The following is a 25,390-nucleotide window of genomic DNA, read 5'->3' as shown; positions in this document are numbered from 1 at the left end:
AAAAAATGTAATAATGGAGAAAACTGTAGTGTCCATACATAGAAGATTGTTACAGCACTGGGCTACCTGAAGAGGCCATTTTGTAGTTCAGTTACACATCGCAGAATGGCTTTCAATAAAAGACTGCACACTTCATTTAGTATTTCTCTGAGCTATGGCCAATGATTGCCTGTGTAGCTCAGGTATAGCGGTGTGTGCGATATGCATGGTTTGCATTATTTCTGAATGACTATTTGATGATTGTTAGAGCCAAGATGGAAATAGTAATAAATATAAGATGGATATACTGTAGTAGTAAATATTAATACTAACAATTCTTTGTTGTTACACTCAGGGTTCCCACTGGTATGGTTCCATTCCTTGAAAATGCTTGAATTTCAATTAAGTGTTTTCAAGGTTGTGAAAATGCTTGAATGTTTGGTGAAGTGCTTGAAAATGCTTGAAATGTGTGTCAAGTCAAACTCAGTAAGCCAAATAATAGAAATAAATTGTTCAGGTACATCAAAAATCTGAGGCAGTGAGATGTCAGATGGGATATGCCATTCAACACCCTAAAATTGATTAGAATGAAGGAAATTGCATTTTGAAAAAACAACTTTTTCTGGGGGGAGGACCCCACACCCCCTTCCCGCAACCTATTTAAAGGTGCTGGAAAACTGAAAATTTGGTGCGTGAAAAGTGCTTGAATTGGTTCATGAAAAAGGTGTGGGAACCCTGTACACTTTTCCTGGTTTATTAGACATGCTCCTTGTGTTTGTCTGCTGTGCTGATTTAGTGTTTATGGTAAATCACACTCCCTCGTGGCTACTCACTGTTTTGTCCTGTAGAGACAATGAAGGCTAATCCAATCTAATCTAGTCTAATATAATCTAATCTAATCTAAACAAACACATGGCCTTTAGTATTCTGAGGTTGGTCTTACTATCTACGCACCAAAATACTGTAGTCACAGTGCAAACAAATAAGAAATATGCACACACAGATACTTGAAAAGAGTGTGTATGTGTGTGCGTGTGCATATTTGTAACATGAATTATTCTGTTTAGGAGTGCTCCATTTGGTGTACAGTTGCATTACACACACACACACACACACACACGCACACACACACACACACACACACACACACACACACACACACAGTATGCACACATTGTTCAAAGAGACCAAACACACTGTCCGAGAGATACTGAGGGCATTTCTCAATATGAAGTGTGCTAGCCTTGCTTGTGTGAGCAACGCCTGACCTTTCGCAGATTTCACCAAGGACTACCCTATTATTAATTACACTTAGCTCTACTGGGGTGAGTTTCTCAAAAGAGAAGTTGTTAGCCTGTTAGCAACTTCGGTAGTTGCCAATGGGAAAATGCATTGAAAACAACAAAGTAGCTAATGTAGTAAGCAACTTTGGTTTTGAGAAATTCACCCCTGATTTGATACTCTTCGGTGAAATCCACGGAAAATGGCCGTTGCTCACTTCACTTCCCTTTGAGAAATACCCACTGAGTGTGTGAGAGACCGACAGAGATACAGTAGAGACAACTAGGCTAGCAAAATTCAAGCATTTTCAAGGAATTCAAGCATCAGTGTGAACCCTGAATAATGTAAATTGAGGTATAAAAATGGCTGCTGTTTGTGTGCCGTGCTAACCGTTAGGCTAGCGCTAGTCACCCATTGTAAAACTTTCCTATTGAACTACACAAGTGGTTTCTTCAGTTGGGCTAGTGTAGTCTTTCCTCACTTGAAAGCCATTATAAGATGTGGAAATTAAACTACAAAAATGGCTGCTGTTTGTGTGCCGTGCTAACCGTTAGGCTAGCGCTAGCCACCCATTGTAAAACTTTCCTATTGAACTACACAAGTGGTTTCTTCAGTTGGGCTAGTGTAGTCTTTCCTCACTTGAAACCCATTATAAGATGTGGAAATTAAACTACAAAAATGGCTGCTGTTTGTGTGCCGTGCTAACCGTTAGGCTAGCGCTAGCCACCCATTGTAAAACTTTCCTATTGAACTACACAAGTGGTTTCTTCAGTTGGGCTAGTGTAGTCTTTCCTCACTTGAAACCCATTATAAGATGTGGAAATTAAACTACAAAAATGGCTGCTGTTTGTGTGCCGTGCTGACCGTTAGGCTAGCGCTAGCCACCCGCGCTGCAACTTCCACCAGGCGCTGCGGAGGGAGGAGGAGAAGTGCCGCACTCTCTTGACGGCCGAGGAGGAGGAGGAGAGGAGGAGCGAGGGATCTGGAGGTGAAGCACGCACACACACACGCCTGCACATAAACATGCGAGCACACAGGTACTTGCGCACGCACATACAGTCACACGCACATGCGCACACACACAACCACACAGCTCTAGACAGACACACACTGTGGGTATTTCTTAGGGGTGGGCATAGATTATTTTTTTTAATCTAGATTATTCTCACTGTAATTATGAAATTAATCTAGATTAATCTATATCAAATTGGCTCATTCAGAATAGGCACGCTAGCGAATAATGATGGAAAAAAAACCTTGGGGATTTCTTAAGACGGATGGCGCATTAGATCAGAGCTCATATTTTTTTCCAAATGCATCTCATCTTAAAAAAATGGTCATGATGATATTTGGTGATGAAAAAAATCACTGCAATATTTGTAAAGTGTGTCGAATATGTTAGGAAGCATTTACAGTTATAAGATACTGAAATTTCAAAATGAACAGCGCTATAAGTTGTATAGGCGAATAGGCCCTACAGATAAATCTATCAAACATTTAGGCTATTTAAACAAAATGACCTCAACAGTTCAGCATTTCTAATGGGGGGGGGGAGGGGGGGGGAGAGGCAGAGAGAGAGAGAGAGAGAGAGAGAGAGAGAGAGAGAGAGAGAGAGAGAGAGAAAAATCTGCCACTGACTGTTAAAAAGGGCAGCCGCGCCTTTAAGAGAGGGAGGAGCTTTGCGCACAGCAGCCCAGAGCAGCTCCAGGCTGGATTTCTAGAACCTACAGCACTGGCCTTTGGGGATTTGGCCTAAACCCGACAGTTGTTCTCAGAGTTAGAATTCTCGAGGAGTAACAACTTGAAATGAATTCAGTTTGCAAAAAAAAAAAAAAAAAATCAAGCGCGGCAACCGCGAGGTTTATTATTACCGTCTGTTGTATCTCAATAGTCGCAAATGCGTGATCGCAACACAATTACACAAACATTCAGCGAGAGTAGATATTGACAGTTTCAGTTTGACAATCTTCAAAATGCATATCACACGGAATGTTTTGGCACAGGCAAGATTTCTGGAAGTTGTTTATGTGTTCCATGCATTGCGTGAGGAAATGTAGGCTATGTCGGGCTGGTAGGCTACTCACACAATGTCTCTCTATGCTTCACCTCAAACAATAACGTCTCTTTAGTCTACCACTTATGAAAAAGCACTCAAACAACACCTACCACGGCAGAGAGATTAATGTTTTCAGCATGCAAACCCTGTTCATATTTAGGTCTGCTGATAGCAACAGGTGGAGAGAAGCGACTGGAGCGCAGTCTGAAAGCGTCTGTCAATCAAGCGCTATGGTGACGTGCATACCCAAACTCCAAACCCATATTTTGAGTATAGATTAACGTGCGATATTTTCTTTATCGCGCGATAAGAGTCTCACATTATCGCAGCACGTTAACGCCGATAACGGCCCACCACTAGTATTTATCAAAACCTAGTCTGCACACTTCCAAGTGTATCAGCCTAAATAATTAGTCACGCCCAGTGATTGGATACTCTTTGGTAACTCTACGGCAGTGTTTCCCAACCTTTTTTGTGCCAAGGCACACTTTTTCCCTTGAAAAAATCTCGCGGCACACCACCAACCAAAAATGATGAAATAATGAAAACAAATAATTCTCATAAGAATGACTATATTGTTAATATAGGCGGCTACAAAGTGTCTTGAATAGCAATCAAATAAACACAAAACTTTCCTCTTTCAAATAAAAAGTGCACTTAATGTTCACTTCTTAAAGAAGCTATAAACTTCAAAGTAGGCCTACAATTTACAAATTGTTATTCTGTCCAAAAGCATTCTATTAGCAGGAATACATAAAATAATGCTTATTCTGACAGTAGCAACATTTGGGAAATATTTCACTGTTACATTATGAATATGTACAAATATCAATCTCTGTATATTTTACTCACTTAATCTTAATGTGAAACCTATGCGTCTTTCACCTTTGGCTAAGGCCCGCCCTAAAATGTTGTTTGACCATAATCACAGCTCTGCAAAAAGACGAGGTCGGTCAGAAGAAGTCAGACAGTTTGACAGCGCTCTATGAACTCAAAGCGGAAATCCCATGTTTTCAAATGCAAGATATTATGGTCATATTATTAAAACTGATTGGAAATTAGGCTATGCCTGGGGTGTTTGTGACAAAGGTGCAAGTTTCCCCGCGAGGTAACAGGAGGTAGGCTAATCGCTTTCCCCTTTCCCTAAAACCGGGCTATATTATGCTTACCGGCAGTTGGATAGTCTGGCTTGAAGGGTCGCGGCATCCTCACACTCGAATAGAAAGCACGCGGACCAACAAACTACGTTGTGTGCTCAATCATGCCACCACCTCACTCGTTTAACTTTTCAGTAAGGTTGTAAGCAAAACACAAATCTGTTTCAGGGTAGGATTTTGGTTTTCTGACCTAATTAATGAAGAAAAAGTTAACTATCAGTCACATGTGGAGGATTGTTTTGATAGCAGCTGATGGACATTTTTTGTTAGGGCTAGTACTGAAGATACATCAATGCAATACACTACCTGCTGCCACCTAGTGATAAGGAATTATTTCATGCTTAGGAGTCAACAGCAGACACTAGGCTACTAGAAAAAAAAAAAATCCCCAAGAATTTTCCACGGCACACCTGAGGATCTCTCACGACACACTAGTGTGCTGTGGCACAGTGGTTGGGAAACACTGCTCTACGGAATATCCAATCACTGGGTGTGACTAACTAAAGAGTATGTGTTGAGCGTGTGAGTGTCTGTGTCGTTCAGGTGTGCGTTGCAAAGGGTTCTGGGATCGCCTCATGTGCTGGGGTCAATCGGAGGTCAACGCCACCGTCACCATCCCCTGCCCAGACATCCTGAAGGAGCTGTTCCACACTCACGGTCAGAAATATTGTCATTATCAATTATTATTATTACTATTATTACATACTTCAATTAGCCATTTGTAGTCTTGTCCCATTGAAACGCATTGCAAAGCGTGGAAATTGGACTACAAAGTTGTGTGTGTGCAGGTGTGATCAGCAGGAACTGTTCACCGGATGGTGCCTGGTCCGACGTCTTCCCGAACATCAGCACGGCCTGTGGAACCACACCACATAAGGAGAAGGTAATCACACACACACACACGCATGCATGCACACACACACACACACACACCATGCCACATAAGGAGAAGGTAACCACACACACACACACACGCATGCACACACACACCACGCCACATAAGGAGAAGGTAACCAACACCCAAAACACACACACACACCACGCCACATAAGGAGAAGGTAACCACACACACACACACACACACACCATGCCACATAAGGAGAAGGTAACCACACGCACACACACAAACTTTTATTATTAACACTTTATCTATAAGAAATATTTTCATGTACAATTCTTTCAAAACAGTCTTTTCATTTATACTTGATATTTTTCAAGTTTACAATTAACATTCACACACTTCCATTATCTGTTAACACTTCTGTACAACCATAAACCTTTTTTTCCCTCATTTCCCCCCATGACGTGTGTGTTTGTGTGTGTGTGTGCGCGTGCACACTTTTGTGCGTGTGTGTATGTGTGTGTGTGTGTGTGTGCAGCTGGTCTTCTTCCTGGTGGTGAGAGTTCTGTACTCACTAGGCCACGCCCTCTCCTTGGTTGCCCTGACGACCAGCGTGGCGATTCTCTGCTCCTTCAGGTACACTGATTAACGTCAACATGCTGTTGTTGTCACTACACCCCTGACCAGTGGTGTGGTCTACGTAGTATATGTTGTATACCCAATTCACCCACTTCAACACTTCAGAATTTTCAGTATACCCACCTAAAATTGATTGATCCATTATTTAGAATAGCACAAATATGCAGGGCCCGTTTCGCAATGGATAAAGAGTCTGACTACGGATCAAAATAACACAAATATATACAGTACACCCAACACAAAAAAGTGGACTACACCATTGCCCCAGCTACATTTTTAACCCACCATCTAAACTGTAACTAGGAGGCTGTATAGTTATTGTTGTTCTGTTCTTGTTATTTTTGCTTGTTTGTGTTGTGATGCCTGAGGAAGGGGAGGAGGCGGCGTCCGAATGGAAAACTATGATTAAACGAATGAGACCATCGCAAGAAAACATTACAATCATTAAAGAGGGTATGGAGAAAACGTATTCCTACAGAAGAATGTGGGTAACTGTGGATAAGACAGACAGTAACGTCCGACCCTCTCTCCTTCCGTGGCTATGTTTAAACTATGATTAAACAAATGAGACCATCGCAAGAAACATTACAATCATTAAAGAGGGTATGGAGAAAACGTATTCCTAGAGAAGAATGTGGGTAACTGTGGATAAGACAGACAGTAACAGTAACGTCCGCCCCCCTCTCCTTCCGTGGCTATGTTGCTAGCCCCCCCCAGGCTGGAGCCCACATTAAGAAACGCTAGGCTATATGAATCCATGTTGTTGTTGTTGTGCTATATGAATTCATGTTGTTGTTGTTGTTGTTTGTCAACAGGCGTCTGCGCTGTACCAGGAACTACATCCACTTGAACCTCTTCATCTCCTTCATGCTACGAGCGGTTAGCGTGCTAATCAAAGACCATCTCATCTTCACACACACACAGACCGCACACTGCAACCCTACTGGGTCACTGGTAAGACAGCCGCTAGCATGCTAATCAAAGCGAACAAGAACTATTCTGACCTAAAATACAAAGGCAAAGTGCGGTAACTACACATTTTCACAAAATTAGGTTTAGACTGAAAATGGTTTTCATTACGCCTCCTTGTCACAAAGCCTTCTGGCCCAAATGTGTCCTGTTATAGAGATATTGCTATGTCAAGTAACTACAATATCCAACCTAACACCAAGGCTTTTTCAACGTTGGCATCACGGGCGGCGTTATTAAGAGGCTAGGTGAAGCTAAGCTTCCCCAAAGTTGTCATAAGAAAAAAATAAAATGAAAATTAAAAAATACATTTTTTTTATTTCTATTGTTTTAATGGTTTGGGAGTGCATGAAAAACATGTCTGAAAGAATAAAGAGATGTAACTGCGATGGCAAAATGTTAGGCCTACAATGTCCTTGTCGATGTGGCGTAGCCAGGGTGCCATAGCAACGCCAACACTACTTAACAGCTAACGCCATGCTGCATGCTGCTACCTACTGAAATAATAATGAAGAGAAAACAACCGAGCACGGACATACAAAGTTCGGGACAGCAGCAGTCAGTTGCCGCGTTCATGGTGAAGTCATCGAAGATGAATGCTAGACGTGCAGAACAGCTAACAGCGCTTCTCACGAAGATGGTAGCCAAAGATATGCTGCCCATTAGCTTTGTGGAAGGAGAAGGCTTTCGGGAGTTCATGAACTTTCTTGAGCCAGAATACACAGTTCAATCTCGGAAAACAATTGCTAGCAGGCTCGAAAAAACGTCACGATGAAAATGCAATCATCCTACGCAATGATTTGGCGAATGCACATAAAGTGTCCCTAACCACCGACTCGTGGACGGCACTAACTGCTGAATCATCACCTGTCATTACATGCTGGAGTGGGAGATGCGGAGCGCTGTTCTGCAGACAAAAGCCATGCCTGAGCGTCATACGGCTGAGAATCTGGCGAATGTCCTGTCTTGCCTCAATACCCAAAAAGTGATTTCGGTAAGCAGACCAGAGTATTTAGTGCGGAATACTTGAAGGCTTACTCGTGGCTTGAGTAGGCTATAGCAAACAAAGAGATGCCGTATTCTGTTTCCCTTGCCGTCAGTTTCTGTGCAACGTTAGGGACCAGGCTTTTACTGTTAGTGGGGTTAGGGACTGGAGAAATGTTACAAAAAAATAATCAAGCACATCGAGAGAAAATGCTGGCCGAGCATGGCACCGTGAGCATGAAACCGACTGCCCGTCCAAGTGGCCTATGCCAAAGTTAAAGTTCAAGAGGAAAGGTTGCGCAACGTTTTCCTTGGGTTTTCCCGAAGATGTTTTTTTTTTCCTCACCCTTTTTGACATGCAAAAAAGGGGGCATTAAAGACAAGCCACTTAAAAACGAAAATAGCCATATTGGGCCTCAATGCTTTCAACTCTAAGCATAAATGCGTCTAAAATACATAGGAAAATTTGTTGGACTCGCTATGGTATTTGGAATGAATGAAGTTTGCAAACGGAATAGTATGCCTATATCGCTATCAGAATTCCCTGCAAATGTGCTTATGACAAGCCGTGGAGCAGGGTATCTAAAGGGCTTAAAATACACCATTTTGCAGTGTTTTTGTCAACATTTTCTTGCAGGGGAGCATCCCCCCGCAACCCCCTAGAACATTATAAATAGTAATAATATAAAAAATAATATATATATTTTTTTTGTATTTTATTATTATTCTTTTTTAGCTTCCCCACGGGCATTGCACTTTGCCTTTGCAAGTCAATATTCCAAGAATCTGGATCAGGATTGATGACTACGGGGAGTGTGACTATATTTGGCATGTGAAAACCCAGACACGTTACCGTGATGTAACCTCCTATCCTTAGATGTACGCGTTTCTGGCTGATCTTGGATGCACATTAGGGGTGCACTATATTAAAACAATATGCGATGCACGATAACATGACTGTATATCGCGATATCGATATTACTCGCGATATTTATTATATCTACATATATTTTTCCCTCTCTACTTGACATTCTACATTTCATCATGTATGAAACAACTGAGAGCAATGTTTTATTTCCGACATTATTTTTTTATTTTTTTTTTAAAACATGGCTAATATACAGCATCAACATAAAATGTCAACCTTTTTAATACCTTTTCGATATATCATGCAACCCTAATGCACATAACTTATTACACATAACTGTGTGTGTGTGTGGTGTCTATTAGGGCTGTAACGATATTGTATCGAATCGAGAAATCGCGATACACAGAATCATGATACTGTATCGTGATACAAGGAGCCGGTATTGTGATATGGCCTTTCAAAGTTTTGTTACCCATCAGTCCAAAAAACAACCACATGAAATGAAGTGATGGTGCTTCCAGGGTTCAAATCATCATCACTATTATAGTTAAACTTTTAAAAATGATTACTAGCCTCTTGTAAACTATTCTACCAATAAACTATCAAAGTTTTTATTCATACATTTATTTTAGAATGTGAAATTGTAGGGTGTATCGAACCGTAGGTCATAAATCGTGATAAGAACCAAATCGTGAGTTGAGCGTATCGTTGCAGCCCTAGTGTGTGTGTGTGCATGTGTGTGTTCACAGGTGGGCTGCAGGCTGAGTCTGGTGCTGTGCCAGTATTGCATCATGGGAAACTTCCTCTGGCTGCTGGTGGAGGGACTGTACCTGCACGCGCTGCTGACGCTGCAAACACACACACACCTCACACACTACCTGCTCATCGGCTGGGGTGAGGCGACACACACACACACACACACACACACACACACACACACACACACACACACACACACACACACACACACCTACACCTGAGGGTGAGGCAACACACACACACCTCACACACTACCTGCTCATCGGCTGGGGTGAAGCGACACACACACACACACACACACACACTACCTGCTCATCGGCTGGGGTGAGGCAACACACACACACACTACCTGCTCATCGGCTGGGGAGAGGCATCTCTCTCTCTCTCTCTCTCACACACACACAGGGAGCATTTCATTATACCATTACAGGATTAGACTTTCTATCCTTGTGAAACTTCCATAGTGTTCATAATGTTAACATTAGAATGAAATAGAGGCCACAATCCACAATAGAAGCCACAATCAAGTAAACATAGTATCTACCCGGTCTCTCTCTCTCTCTGTGTGTGTGTATGTTTTGCAGCTATCCCAGCAGTGTTTGTGGCCGCGTGGACTATTGCTAGACTTTACTTGGAGGACACAGGGTAAGTAGCAATGTGTGTGAGTGCGTTCCAATATGCGACCTTGCCTCCTCCACTTGTGCTTGTTTCCTCGTACCAGGAAGTAATATGTCATGATGACATCACTGACAACTGCATTATATTTCAATAACTTGCAAAAGCTCAATTGTACAGTCTTTTTCTCATTTGCATTTGGGATGGTGAATGAAAAACAGTCCCTCAAAAGTTGTTGTGGCTAGGCTGACAGCTGGGAAACTTTATGGTTTTCTCCACGGAGGAGGGGCCAGGAGGCGGGACGAGGAGACAAGCACAAGTGGAGGGAGCAAGGTCGCATATTGTAACGCACTCAATGTGTGCGCGTTAGTTATATAAAGATGGCAGTTGCAGAGACTGCAGATAACGTGTGACAAACAATAATATTTTAATTACATGGTCTTGGTCTTGAATATTGGTGAAAAAAATGTTTGTGCCCCAAACGACCCAACAATCAAAGCTCCTTCTAAATGTCTTCATGAGCATTGAATGCATTATAATTACATTTTGTAATAACCACTGCAATATGCAATTATTACAAATAGAGAAAAATGGTATCACAAATGGCGGTGTTATTACGTAATGTGTTGTTACAAATATTGTTGAAAATGTCAAATCAATTATTGCAGCCTTGAAAAACACATTGTGTGTGTGTGTGTGTTTGTGTTTTGTGTGTTTAGGTGCTGGGAGAGGAATGACAGCACTCTCCCTGGTTGGCTAATCAACGGACCAATCACACTGTCCATCATAGTACGTACACACACACACACACACACACACACACGTACTAGCTGCACTTGACTTTACCATGGCCAGAAAAAATAACACTCCTGTATGGAGGCATGACTATCATCATGTGTTCAGCTGTGATTCCCAAACTTTTTCTGTGTGGACCCCCTTTTAGGGTGTGGATTTCTTCTACTTCTGAATGCGAAGGAGATGAGTTTGGGAACCACTGTGCTGGAGTTGGTTGGTCGATTGATTTGATAATGTGTGTGTGCAGGTGAACTTTGTGCTCTTTCTTCACATCGTTCGCATCCTCCTCCAGAAGCTCCGTTGTCCCGGCGCTGACCAATCACAATACAGGTAACGGGAGTCTCCACCAATCACAATACAGGTAATGGGAGTCTCCTGTACTCAAGTCTTAACAATACAAGTTACAGATGGAAGCGTTTCTAACTAGCATAAGATGTGGGGGCCCCACAAGGCACCGTTTTAGGACCACTTTCAATTTAGACTTCACCTCTCTCTCTTTCTCTCTCTCTTCAGGCGGTTGGCCAAATCCACTTTGCTTCTCATCCCGTTGTTTGGGATTCACTACGTTCTTTTCGTCTCCCTCAATGAGTCGGTTGCCGACTACAAGATATTATTTGACCTCGGAATAGGCTCCTTCCAGGTGTGTTTTATCTGTGTTTGTGTGCGAGAGAAAAATAGGGAGGGGTTATCAATATTAGCAAGTTATTTAGAACTACTGCATTGGTGTGTGTGTGTGTGTGTGTGTGTGTGTGTGTGTGTGTGTGTGTGTGTGTGTGTGTGTGTGTAGGGTTTGGTGGTGGCGATCCTCTACTGCTTTCTGAATTCAGAGGTCAGTACACACACGCGCACACACACTCTCTGGTGCGATTCCTATATATATCTGACAGGGATTATAGTAATGTGTTTTAACCCCCATAGCCACTGAGACACGCACAGACACACTATCTCTTGGTTATATTTTTGATATATATTTCAGTTATCAGTATTATTTGTATTGTAATAACTTAAGCAATATCCCTATGCATTTGTTATTATTGTTGGTGGTGTTATGTTGTTGTTTGCCAGGTGCAAGCCGAGCTGAAGAGGAAGTGGCACAGCCTCTGCTTCCTGTTTATGTCCCGCCCACACCACCCCCACCACAGGCAGCCCTCCCTCTCGCTATCCCAGAACGCATCGGTGCGCACCACTGTACTCTAGAGAAGGACAATTACCTTACATTACATTTACATCACACATTATCAGTGTTTCTCAACCAGGGTGCCATCCCTTCCTCAGGGGTGCAGTGGAAACGTGGCTGACGGTATGTGAAATTGACCAGAATTATTAAATAAATAATGTAATATAATATATTTTTGTCCTACTTAATAAATGAATGCTTAGTCAGTGGAATCTTTCATCCAACATCTACCATTTACGCACAACAAAGAAAATTTAGGTCGCCCGTATGGCCTACACATAGCCTGTCTGAGATAAAGCTGCAACTTCTCCAAACATGTTACTTTTATAAGCTTGTGTGATATGGAATGTGATGCCATGTTACGGTTTGTTGGTTTGGGGTGTCTTGAGATTTTTTTTAATGAATTGAAAGTCTCGCCTACAAAAAGGTTGAGAAACACTACTCTATATGACACTTATCTGATGCATTACATTTTCTTTAAAGATACACTGTGCAGGAAATGGCCAAAAAAGGTACTGCAACTATGCTGCTCATTGAAACTGGGCTGCCTATTGCCAAATTTCATCTTTTCATGAAAGTTAACTAAGTAATAAACTAATATTTTCAAACTTTTGGGGAATGATACAATGGTTGTGTTTTACAGTATGTAACATCATATTCTTATTTATGGAAAGCTCTTGTTCACCTTTTTTTTGGTCAAGGTTCTATGTCAAAATCTGGCTCAAGTCAGGCTATATGTGCATAAGAATATGTATTGTAAGAAGTGAATGACAGTAATGGAATTGTCTACATAAGGTCAAAGTAAAACCAACCAGTTATCTGACTGAACATTCTACATTGTCCACACACAGAGCACAGTTTTACATGATATCAATGCACTGGCATTGGATGTTACATTCACAGCCCAAAAAGATTTACCGGTACCTAGGTTTTGTTCCTTTTTTTTGTCACTATCAATATTAGACTTTCAGCCGGTCACAACCATCGAAAGGCCACCAACGCCATGTGACCAGACATGGCAAGACAGGCAGGCATCTGTACATCAGCGGTGGCAGGAGAATATGGCAAGACAGGCAGGCATCTGTACATCAGCGGTGGCAGGAGAATATGGCAAGACAGGCAGGCATCTGTACATCAGCGGTGGCAGGAGAATATGGCAAGACAGGCAGGCATCTGTACATTAGAGGTGGCAGGAGAATATGGCAAGACAGGCAGGCATCTGTACATTAGAGGTGGCAGGAGAATATGGCAAGACAGGCAGGCATCTGTACATTAGAGGTGGCAGGAGAATATGGCAAGACAGGCAGGCATCTGTACATTAGAGGTGGCAGGAGAATATGGCAAGACAGGCAGGCATCTGTACATCAGCGGTGGCAGGAGAATATGGCAAGACAGGCAGGCATCTGTACATTAGAGGTGGCAGGAGAATATGGCAAGACAGGCAGGCATCTGTACATCAGCGGTGGCAGGAGAATATGGCAAGACAGGCAGGCATCTGTACATCAGCGGTGGCAGGAGAATATGGCAAGACAGGCAGGCATCTGTACATTAGAGGTGGCAGGAGAATATGCCACATCTTCCGGAGGCGGTGTTTGCCTCCAGGATCAGCAGTGCCGGTAGCATGTTATTTTTCCGACACCCCTTTGGTCCGATTCGTCAATATTCCGAAAATTTCCCATTAATCCTACAGCCCACTAACTCGAAATAATTAAATGAAACCCTTTGCTCCGACAGCTCAATGTTCCGACCAATGGCTGTTTGGGGTTGGTCATCATCCCAGGTCATATGTCCTGCTTTTCCCGGTGCCAAGTAGACTTCAGCTGCATGCGCTGCGACGAGCACATAGATGCCGTAAGATGCCCTTATCAAAACCACCCCTAAACATAACCTGCCATTAATGCAATGTTGCCAAGTTTTACAATTGTGCCCTACCCAAAACCATTCCTAACCCTAACCTATCAGTAGGCTATTGCAATGTTTCTGAGTTTTTAATTTTTGTCTTCACCAAAACTTTCCCTAAACCTAACCTGTCACAGACGGAAGCATGACCACTGCGTAGGCTTCAGAGATAACGGTGATCTAAAGCAGCTTTTGGTCGGAACATTGGACTGTCGGGACAAAGGGTTTCATTTAATTGGTAAAAAGTTATCTGAGACTAAGTGCTGTAGGATCAATGGGAAATGTTCAGAACATTGACGCATCGGACCAATGGTGCGTCGGAAAAATGAGCGGACCCCGCAGTGCCGCCCAATGTGACCACTGCCAACAGGAGGCCTGCATCCTGCATTGCAGGGACTGCAGATGGATGCTGTGTGCAGTGTGCGATGCACAGCTCCACAAAACAGTCCTGCACAACAAGGAGACAGCGGAAAATGTTTTTTATTGGAACCAATTGCTCCCTCCACAGGGTATAAAAAGGGCGCGATAACTGGAGGCCTGCATCCTGCATTGCAGGGACTGCCGATTGATGCTGTGTGCAGTGTGCGACGAAAAGCTACATAAAAGAGTCCTACACAACAAGGAGACAGTAGACAATGTTTTTTTTTTTTTAATCGATTGCTCCCTCCACAAGATATAAAAAGGACGCAATATCCGGAGGCCTTGTTCGTGTTCATAAGCGTTAGTAGACTTCTTATTTGATCTCTATTAATACATTCATATTGTATTACAATTTACAACAGGTTAGCCAATATTTCAGAGGACACTGAATAGTTAAGATATTTGTTGCAAATGTCAATTGAGTAAGAACGTTGTTCACGCGCCTTACGTACCTGCAACAATGTGCAAGACAAAAGCATTCAATTCCCACCAGAACTTCAATTCCATCAGTCTGTGCAGCACAGTTTTGGGCTACTGAGGGGAAGATGGCACGTCCTCCACAAGAAAAGTGACATACACCACAATGTCAGGCCAACAGTCATTTCCGCTTGCTGTTCAGCTTGAACACCACGCAGAATATGTTGGCCGTCCTCCTCCTGCCCCTGACATTCAGCCACCTGGTCAGTCATGTGAGGACGCAGATGTGCGTGGTGGACATTCAGTGTTGCCAGATTCTCTACGAGAAATAAGCGACTGGCGTTGTGAAAACAATAAGGGGTGGGTCATCAGCCGCATGCCTAGTCAGAGAAGATCTTGCCGGGGTTGGTCTGTGTGGCAGCTAATAAATTCACACAATTGGCCACTGAGAGTGAGCGTTAACAATGCTGTGGTAGGGTAACCAGTGTTGACAGATGTGTCTGACCAAATCCCGCCCAAAAGCTTCTCAAAAACCGCCAAAATGTACTAAATTCCGCCCAAATTCAAAAATGTATATTAACTTCTATGGGCCCAAAACGGCTGGAAAAACGCCAAATGGTCAATTATCCCTGTTTTTACCCACAGACGCTCATCCCAAGTAGCCCAATTAGACGTGTGTTTTGCATGTGTGTTTTGCTTTTGGTTAACACCTTGCATAATAATGTTTTTTATTGCACAGACGCGTTTGAAATTTGGGCCAGCACCCTCAAAGATTTAAATAATTAAGAGTGACGCCTGCTCCAAGAAGAAAATTGACATGCATCTTTGTACACAAGAAAGACATCTAAATAGTTTTGAACGTGGACCAATGCAGAATGTATGCACACTGTATGCAACTTGGCTATGTATTGTGCTTTCTGAGTGATGAGCATCTTGTTCAGACAAGGAGCGACCAGTGTTTCCAAATTAGCAGCTTTTTGGTGCATCTGGCGACTTTTGAAAACTCACATTTTCAGTGACAATTTCATTGTTTTTCAACATGATTGTGACGCTGTGCCTCTAGCGACTTTTCAGCTAGCCAATAACGACTGGCTGATTTTCTTTTAGCAACACTGGGAGCGCACGAAAGTCATTATTTCTCTATGGAGGGCACACGACCAGCGCTACCAGAGCAATGTATCTTATGGTAATGAGCTATGATGCCCCGTGTACATCAAGCGCTGGTGTTTGAAGAAGTTTCGCCATGAATTCATTTTATTCGCTCTGGACGCTGCACTGACATGTTTGATTCAGCTTATCACATAACGGCTCTGTCTTGACAGCCTGGGACAATCCTTGATATGGACTTTCCAAATTCGCCCTGGTCGCTGAAGAAGCTTCGCTCCTGCCGAATTCGCCTTCCCTCCATAGAGAAACAATGACTTCCGCCGCGCAGGTAGCTTAGTTCGCCTTCGATGTACACGGGGCATTACGCGGCACAGCGAAAAAGCAATTGGAACGTTCCAGGCTGTCAAGCCAGAGCCGTTATGTGATTATCTAAATAAAACATATATCATATATAACATATATCAGTGAATTCAAGGCTAAACTTTTTCCTGCTACCACCACTACCGTAGTTCGCTCTTGGTCTGAACACGGCATTATCTAACCATGTGCAAAATGCGTTACAGCTGTAAATCTGCAGAATGCATAACTTTAGGGTTTTTTTTAAATTTATTTTGTGTTTTGCTTTTGGTTGACATGCATATTAAAATGCTTTACATACACCTTGTACACAAGATCCTTTCCGAACTTTTTTTTTTTTCAAGATGTTAACTGAAATAGTTTTGAACGTGGATGAGCGCAGAATGTATGCACACTGAATGCAGCTTGGCTCTGTTGTGTTTATAGAGTGCATCTTTTACTTCATAGAAATTGTACATGAGATACTCTGTAATACATGGAATGGCTCTAATTTTTTCCCCCTCCACATGTATCTTCAAATGTACTACTACATAGTCAGTGTTGCCAAATTAGCGGCTTTTTGACATCCCTGGTGACTAGATTTGGCAACTTTTTGACGTCCTTGGCAATTAAAAACCTCATTTAGCACCTTTAGCGACTTTTTGGTGCATCTGGCAACTTCCCACCGTTCCCCACTGTCCAACAGGATTGCAAATTAGCTCTAATCTCCGAACAGTAGCACTGCCCATTTCTACTGTGAATGAACGCCGGCAGTGTGATCGCACGGTGTGGGTGTGTGTTCCAACTCTGCTTCGCTCATAAATCGAACACATACCCACGGGTTCTCTTATCTTTCTTGTTTTAATGTCTTTTTATTTAGTCAAATTCTTGTTTTTGTATTCTACTGATGTCTTCTTGCGAGATCCGCATGCCATCAGTTCCTCTCACTGTACACTCCTATGATTTTGTTTCTTCCTTTTCTTTTCATTTTAAGTGTGCCTGCTCACTTTTTTCTACAACCGTATATGTTATGTTGAGCTTGTATGTTGCTGTTGTTGTGTTTTGTTCATGGTGCTCTCACACTTAAAAAATAAAATTCAAAATGATGTTATCTAAATAGTGTTCAGTTGTGTGTAAATAGAAAGTGAAAATGTTAATATGTATTTTAAAAGTCAATTGAACATTTTTACAGTTTATTTGGGCAACCCATTTTAGAGTGTATTTGGCCACCATGGGTACCCATGTTCTAGAGCAGAGGTCAGGAACCTATGGCTCTAGAGCCACATGTGGCTCTTGTGGGAACTGTATATGGCTCTTACTTATCTAGGGTTGCCTTGAAATATGGAATCGTCCTACGTATATTGGATTCCATATTGAGTTGAAGCGGGACAAGGGAGGTTAAAAAATGTTAAAATGCAGGAAATTACATCTAAGAAATACAACATTTTCCCAGACCTCGCCATAATTAATTTGACAGTTGGTAATCTTATACTTACCTGTTATCAATAAAAGCAATAACTTGACAGTACTCTCTAAAATTGTTGGTATTAATTGAAATAGGGCCTACATGCTTTTAATTGTATTCAGTGTTTTTAAAATGGTATGGCTCTTATGAAAATTTCTTTTTAAAAATTTGGCGTTTATGGCTCTCTCCACCAAAAAGGTTCCTGAGCCCTGTTCTGGAGTGTATTTGGCATAGAGGTACGACGTTGTAATAGATGTGAACCCACTCTCCTTTTCACAGCAATCTACGTCCGCCATTTTGAAAACTTCTGAAAGGTTCTTCTGAGAAAATTGTGGTGCTGTGTCAAAATGGCTGTGTGTGCGTATGCCCGCGTGCATGTGCGTGAGAGAAAAAGTGACTTCAGAAACTTGAACTGTTGCCGTAGGACACAGACTTTGACACTCTTTTAGACTCTTGGGCTCTTGCTGACGAACAGAAGGTCCTGATATAAATGATGAAACACCCAAAGCATCTTAACATGCGCGTGCGCGTTTTGGTTTTAACATGGATGTGTATGTGGGGGTTTTTTGGGGGGGGGGGGGGGGGGGGTATGAGAGGCAAAGGGGGAGAGATGATGGAAATCCTCTTTTAGTTGTCCTGAGGTGAAACTCCATCACACACACACACACTTTTACATGGAGACACGGGAGAGACAATTATGCAAAACATTTGTTACAGAAGCGCACACACCCCAGATTCTCTTGAAGCCTGCAGGACTAAATGCAAAATGTTAAAATTTAAAACATGAAATGACACTCTGTATCTGCCTCTGACAAATGTGCACACATACAATCACACACACAGTCTCTGTTGTAGCCAATCAACGCAATTAATTATTAATTAACACAATTTTCAATTCAGTCAATTACCCTGCATGATGCATGTCTCCAGATATGGACTTGCCTACCCCCCGTTTGGAATTCCGCAGGGTAAAGGGGTCTCGGACGCGCAGAGGAAGAGCGAGCACAACACATTACCCTCCGCCATATTACCACAGTTCCCATTTCCTATCCTATAGGAAACTGATAAATGTATTCCAATTACAAAAAGTATATCCATGCATTTCAGAGCATACATACAGGATGATTTCTATCTTATGCTGACAAACCAGCGCTAGGCCTAGTGCTACTAGGAGGGGTTATGCTGCCCTCGGCCTGCGTTACTGCTGCAGAACTAGACAGCTAGCTAACAGTTGAAGAGAAAGCAAGCTGAAGTGTGATTTTGTCCTTTTATTTTCTTTCTTTCATTTCCTTACTGACTTGACTTGCATTTCCACATTCACTTTCACTTCTCTTAACACTTCTCTTTACTTGACACTCTCAAACTGTAAAACTGTAACAGAAAACGAAATAGAAATACATAAGTTTCACATACTTCAACATTTGCACGTGGCACAAATCTACACGCAATCCAGCGATATAATTTCAGCACACACAAACGTGACCTAGCATTGCTAAGTAGAATGAATTAGCCAACATTTCCAGGCAAGTAAAACATCAATTCTGGAGCCAAATAGATCGTAATATACAGCAAAATAGCAGTGCAGTTTCGTTTACAAACTCAATCTTACACAAAAGCTTACTTACAGACTTAAATTGTCCAAGGCACAAGTGTGAAAAGAATTTGGATGCGGGAGAGATGAATTCCGGTGGCTTTACGGCAGAAAACACTTGAAACACTGGCAGGAACTAACCAGGAAGTATATTTGCGCTTAAGGCGCAGTACCGCGAGCAAATCCACTAGGTGGCGGTATTCACCATAAGATTTACGGGCGTCATACTAAACTCAGGCATGAAATGAAATGGAAGGCAGAACACTCCCCGCTTGGCGTATAACTAATATGCCACTACAAAACATTTACTTAAACACAAAACTTAGGATTCAAAAGGATATGGTCTTCTAGCTTTCATCGGAAAGCAGAACGACGATCTCTGAGATGGGTCTCAGAAGGACTTTAACAGTTCCGTCTCTCACGATCTTTACTTCCACCTTCCGGGTCCTCTTGTCCCGGCTCGGCAGCGTGTTGACGATCACTCCCACAGGCCATTCGTTCCTGTGGGCTTGACTGTCCTTGAGCAAGACGACGTCGCCGGTCTTGACGCTTGGCCTTTCGTCGGTCCACTTTCGGCGACCCTGCAGCGTAGATAAGTAGTCTCTCCTCCATCTCTTCCAGAAGGTGTTTGCGAGGCACTGGACGTGTTTCCACTGCTTCCCATGCAACTCAGCCATCTGGAAGTTTCCAGAGGGCGCGGAGACGGTGCTCATCTTCTGGGTCAGGAGCATTGCCGGGGTGAGGACGGTGGGCTCGTCGGGGTCGGAGGACACAGGCACCAGGGGTCTCGCATTCATTATGGCCATGACTTCGGCCATAAGAGTGCTCAACACCTCGTGTGTCAGGCGAGTGTGTCCGGTCTGGAGCAGCATGGCATCCAGGATGCGTCTGGCGACGCCGATGAGTCTTTCCCAAGCCCCCCCCATATGTGAAGAATGGGGCGGGTTGAAGACCCAGGAGCACCCCCTGCTCTGGAGGTAAGTTGTAACTGGTGAGTCTTCGGTGTCGATTCCCAGCTCCTTGCAGGCACCGACGAAGTTAGTCCCTCTGTCGGAGCGGAGAAGCTTGGCCGGGCCCCGGATGGCGAAGAATCTTCTCAGGGCATTGATGAAGCTGTCGGTGGTCATGGACTCTATGAGCTCGAAGTGGACAGCCCTGGTGGACAGGCATGTGAAGATCACTGCCCAGCGCTTGCTGTCCGCACTTCCTCCTCTTGTCCTCCGAGTCATAATGGCCCATGGCCCGAAGACATCAAGGCCTACGTGGGTGAAGGGAGGCTCTGGAGTGAGCCTGTCGGGAGGCAGGTCGGCCATCTTTTGTTCTTGCAGGCGCCCGCGTAGCTTGCGGCAGATCACGCACTTGTAGATGACAGAAGATACCAGGCGCTTACCTCCGATGATCCAGTATCCAGCTGCTCTCACGGCACCCTCCGTTATGTGACGCCCCTGGTGCACTACTTGTTCGTGGTAGTACCTCACCAGCAGTGTAGCGACGTGGTGAGTGTGTGGGATAATCAGAGGATGCTTCTCTTCCGTTGGCAGGTCCGGGGCGGACGAGATGCGACCTCCGACCCGCAGCAGGCCGCTTTCCTCGGCCACTGGATTGAGTTTCTTGAGGGGACTCTGCTTCGGAAGCGCTTTGCCCTCTCTGAGGCATTCGAGTTCGGTGTGGTAGGCATCGTGCTGGACAGCACGGATGATGACACTCTGTGCGTGGGACAGCTCGCTTGTGGTGAGTGCGTCCTTGAAAGAGCCCCACCTGTTGCGCGATGAGTTGGGTGGACTGCCTCTGAAGGATGCGGCAACATGGATAAGCCTGGCTGTAGCTTTGCAGAGGTTCTTCCAGCTAGAGAATCTTTCGAAGCGCTGAGAGCCCAGAGAAGGATCCAGGGCTCTGGTAGCCAGAACTGTAACCTCAGGCCGGATCTCTGCGTCTGCTTCGGGTTCGATGAGGGTGAAGACGTTGGGTTCTGAAGCCTCCTCGGTGGTCTCGCGTGTGAGAAAGCTGGGACCGGAGAACCAACTGCTTTGCTGTAGCTCTGCTGCCGGCATGAACCTTGAAGCATGGTCCGCAGGATTCAGGTCCGTGGGGACGTAGGACCACTGGTCTGGATGGGTGCATTGCCTGATGCGGGTCACCCGGTTGGCCACGTAGACATAGAATCTTCTTGACGAGTTATGGATGTAGCCAAGCACGATTCTACTGTCCGTGAAGAACCTGACAGCATCCACATCGATGTCCATCTCGTCTCTGATCAGCTCGTATATCTGAACAGCCAGCACGGCCGCACAGAGCTCGAGGCGGGGGATGGTGTGGGCAGGACGGGGGGCCAGCCTGGACTTACCCATGATGAAGCCCACATGTGGTTTGCCGTCAGCGGTGACTGCTCTCAGGTAAGCGACGGCGCCTATGGCTACCGTGGAGGCGTCGGAGAAGATGCAGAGTTCTCGCCTCCGAGTTGAAGTCAGTAGTGTGGGAATGTAGCACCTCTTTATGTGCAGGTCTTCCAGAGCTTTTAGGGAGTCTTTCCACACGTTCCACTGAGTCTCTTTCTCCGGGTCGAGTGGGGTGTCCCACCCCTGCTCTGTTGACAATTCTCTCACTAATGCTTTTCCTTGCATTACGACAGGAGCGACGAACCCCAGGGGGTCGTATAGGCTGTTGACCGTGGACAAGATACCTCTTCGCGTGTACGGCTTTTCTTCCCGGGACACTAAGAAGGTAAAGCTGTCCGTTTCCAGGTTCCAGGATAGGCCTAGGCTTCGCTGGAGGGGGAGAGGGTCGACGCCGAGTTCCAGGTCCTTCAGGTCCTTGGAACGGTCTTGTTCAGGTAAGGCTTCCATCACCTGTTCGCTGTTTGATGCTACTTTATGCAGCCGTAGGTTCGACTCTGCGAGCATTGCTGTGGTTCTTGTGATGAGGTCTATCGCTTGCTCGGGTGTAGCGACAGAGGTCAGTCCGTCATCAACATAGAACTGGCGCTCCACGAACTGTCTCGCGTCGGAGCCGTAGTCTGCTTCGCCTCTCTCAGCGGCTCGCCTCATGCAGTAGATGGCGATGGCTGGGGATGGGGTATTCCCAAAGACGTGGACTTTCATCCGGTACTCCACTACGGGCTTGCTGAAGTCGTTGTCCTCATACCAGAGGTAGCGGAGGTAGTCTCTATGATCGTTTCTGACCACAAAGCAGTAAAACATTTGTTGCACATCGGCTGTAACGGCGATTGGCTCTTTTCTGAAGCGAAGGAGCACTCCTAGGAGCGTGTTATTCAGATCGGGGCCGCTGAGGAGTACGTTGTTCAGGCTGGTGCCGTCGCATTCGGCGCTTGAGTCGAACACTACTCTTATCTGACCCGGCTTCTTCGGGTGGTACACGCCGAACGTGGGCAGGTACCAGTGTTCTTTACCTGGCTCCAGGGGTGGCGCACGCTCGGCTTGGTCGTTGTCCAGCATTCTCTGCATGAACTCGGTGTAGTGGCTTTTTCTCCAGTGTCCTCCTGAGTGAGGCTAGACGTTTCGCTGCTTGTTCCCGGTTGCTGGGGAGGAGTCGTCGTGGCGACCGGAACGGCAGAGGTGCTACCCAGCTGTGGTCGTCATCCTGGTAGACCTCTTTGTCCATGATGGTCAGGAACGCTTTGTCGTCCACGGACAGCGCTGGTTTGTTGTCGTCTCTGGAGCTCTCGAAGACGGAGTGCCCCAGCCCATCTGTGCTCGTTGCCTGGTCCGGGTCATCCTGCTGGGTGGCGGAGAGGCATTGGTGGCGGTGTGGCTTGCCACTGTAGTCCTCCTTCACCTGGATGTTGTTTGGACAGGGTCGGAGAAAAGATGCACGGCCGTTGGGTAGCACACTTGCCTTGTACACGTTGACTTCGGCTGGTTTGTGGACAGCATCCAGACAGGCCTCTCCCACGATGACCCAGCCTAGGTCGAGCCGTTGCGCATAAGGAGCGTTGTGTGGCCCGTTGATCTGCTCCCGTACCTTGTGGACTCTCAGAATGTCCCTTCCTAAGAGCAGGAGGATAGGTGCGTCGGGGTCCACAGCAGCGATCTTGTGCGAAACTGGCTGGAGGTGTGGATGGTTGTATGCTACCTCTGGTGACGGGATTTCTGATCTGTCGTCGGGCACCATGTCGCACTCGATCAGTGTGGGGAGCGGGAGTTGCAGCTTCCCATCCATGGACTCGAGCACGAAGTTGCTGGCTCGCCTGCCAGAGGTCTCTGTAGTCCCGGAGCAGGTTTTCAGCGTGTACGGTGCTGGGCTGGCTTTGACACCGAAGAGGTTGAAGAACTCTGCTTTGGCGAGAGACTTGTTACTCTGTTCGTCCAGCACTGCGTACATCTTGATAGCTTGCTCTTTTTTCCCGGCAGGAAAGGCTTTGATGGGGCAGATCTTGGCGCACGAGCGTGGCGTGTCTGCATTACCACAGACCTCGGTGCAGTAGGACACGGCTGCCGGTGTTTCCTCCGTTTGCTCCCCGCTTTCCTCCTTATGTGCTTTGGCGTTCTCTGCAGGTGGCGGAGGACCAGGGTGAAGAGCGGCTATGTGTCTTTCACTGTTGCACTCAGTGCATTTGATGGGCGCTTTGCAGTCTTTTGCAACGTGCTGAGTTGACCCACAACACTTGTAGCATATGTGGTTGTCTTTCAGGTATGCCTTGCGTTCATCGATAGTCTTTAGCCTGAAAGCCCTGCACTTTTTGAGTGGGTGTGGCTTCTTGTGCAGTGGACACTCACGGTCTGGTTCGCTGGTGCTCTTCTCCGTGGAACCGGTATGACTGTCGCTGGACTTGGACGTAGCCTCCGTCTTGTGCACGGCCACCGTAGCTTTCTGGTTGGGCTTTACAACCTTGTCGGGTCTGGACGGCGCGGAGGTGGCGAAGGCAAAGCTGGGGTCGTTCCGGACTTTGGCCTGCTGGCGGACGAAGTCTGAGAAGACCGGGAAAGGAGGGAAGGCTACCCCGTATTGTTCCTTGAACCTGGACCCCGTGGTGATCCATCTCTCTTGGAGGCTATAGGGCAGCTTCTCTGCAATGGGGTTTACCCCCCGGGCCGTGTCTAGGAAGGCGAGGCCAGGGAGGTATCCATCCGCCTTCGCGCATTCCAGTTCGAGTAGGATGTCGCCTAGTTCCCGGAGCTTGGCGCTGTCTTTGTTGGTTAGCTTAGGGAAATCTTCCAGCTTTTTAAGCAGTGCATGCTCGATGACCTCTGGTGTGCCGTAACAATCTTCCAGACGTTGCCACACCATGCTGAGGCCAGCAGCGGGATTGAGGACGTGCACTGAACGGATTCGTTTTGCATGTTCGGCTGATTCGGCGCCAAGCCACTTCACTAACAAGTCCAGCTCCTCTCTATAGGAGAGATTTAGATCTTGAGTGGCAGTCACAAAGGATGCTTTCCACGACCAGTAGTGTTCGGGCCGGTCGTCGAACTTGAGAAGGCCGGAGCTGACAAGCTCTCGCCGCATGAGGTACCTGGCCAGATCTTGCGCTTGTTGTGGCTCATGTGAGGTCACTCTCTGGGTGTTTGTGGGCGGCTGCAGGTTGTCAGGATGTGCCCTGGGCGGAGGCCTCACGCTGGGTTCTTCTCTTTTGATGTCCGCGGCACTTAGCATCGGATGTTGGCGAACAGCTGGCCTGGCACCAGCGGCTTGGTGTGTGAATGTTCTCTGGTGCCCCACTGCGGCTGGCCCGGGTGCGGCGACTTGGTGTCTGGGCGTTATTTGGGGTTCCACTGTAGCTGGCCCTGCTCTGGCATCAGCTCTGGCATCTTGGTGTCTGGGTGTTGCATGGGCCTCCACTGGTGTGTGTGTCAGTGGCTGTGATTGTCGGTGAAACAGCGCTGCATGTTGCTGGACATAGTTACCGGCTCGTTCGGCTGCATTGAGGGGCCGTCCTGGAACGTATGGGCCGTGGCGCTTCTCCCCGCTTTCAATATCCTCTTCCTCCTCGTATGCGGCCGCTTCTGCCTTGCGTGCAGCAGCGTTCTTTTGGCAGCTGAGGAGGTGGAGATTGGCTTCGAGTTCAGCTTTTTGCCTCA

At 45.6% G+C, this 25,390-nt stretch overlaps 1 protein-coding gene across 1 annotated transcript; it reads left to right on the top strand.

The window, feature by feature from the left end:
* Positions 1-694: 694 nt before the first annotated feature.
* On the top strand, positions 695-12,140 carry LOC134445713 (vasoactive intestinal polypeptide receptor 2-like). The gene is made up of 13 exons (XM_063194759.1): positions 695-703; positions 2,131-2,248; positions 5,017-5,130; positions 5,262-5,356; positions 5,853-5,950; positions 6,769-6,907; positions 9,524-9,668; positions 10,118-10,178; positions 10,868-10,937; positions 11,191-11,273; positions 11,457-11,583; positions 11,731-11,772; positions 12,009-12,140. Exons 1-13 carry the CDS (start codon positions 695-697, stop codon positions 12,138-12,140), a joined length of 1,233 nt encoding a protein of 410 aa, XP_063050829.1.
* The last annotated feature ends 13,250 nt before the right edge of the window (positions 12,141-25,390 follow it).

Source organism: Engraulis encrasicolus, chromosome 1 (genome assembly GCF_034702125.1).
Source record: "Engraulis encrasicolus isolate BLACKSEA-1 chromosome 1, IST_EnEncr_1.0, whole genome shotgun sequence".
Classification (NCBI taxonomy): domain Eukaryota; kingdom Metazoa; phylum Chordata; class Actinopteri; order Clupeiformes; family Engraulidae; genus Engraulis; species Engraulis encrasicolus.
This window is presented reverse-complemented; position numbering and strand designations above follow the sequence as displayed.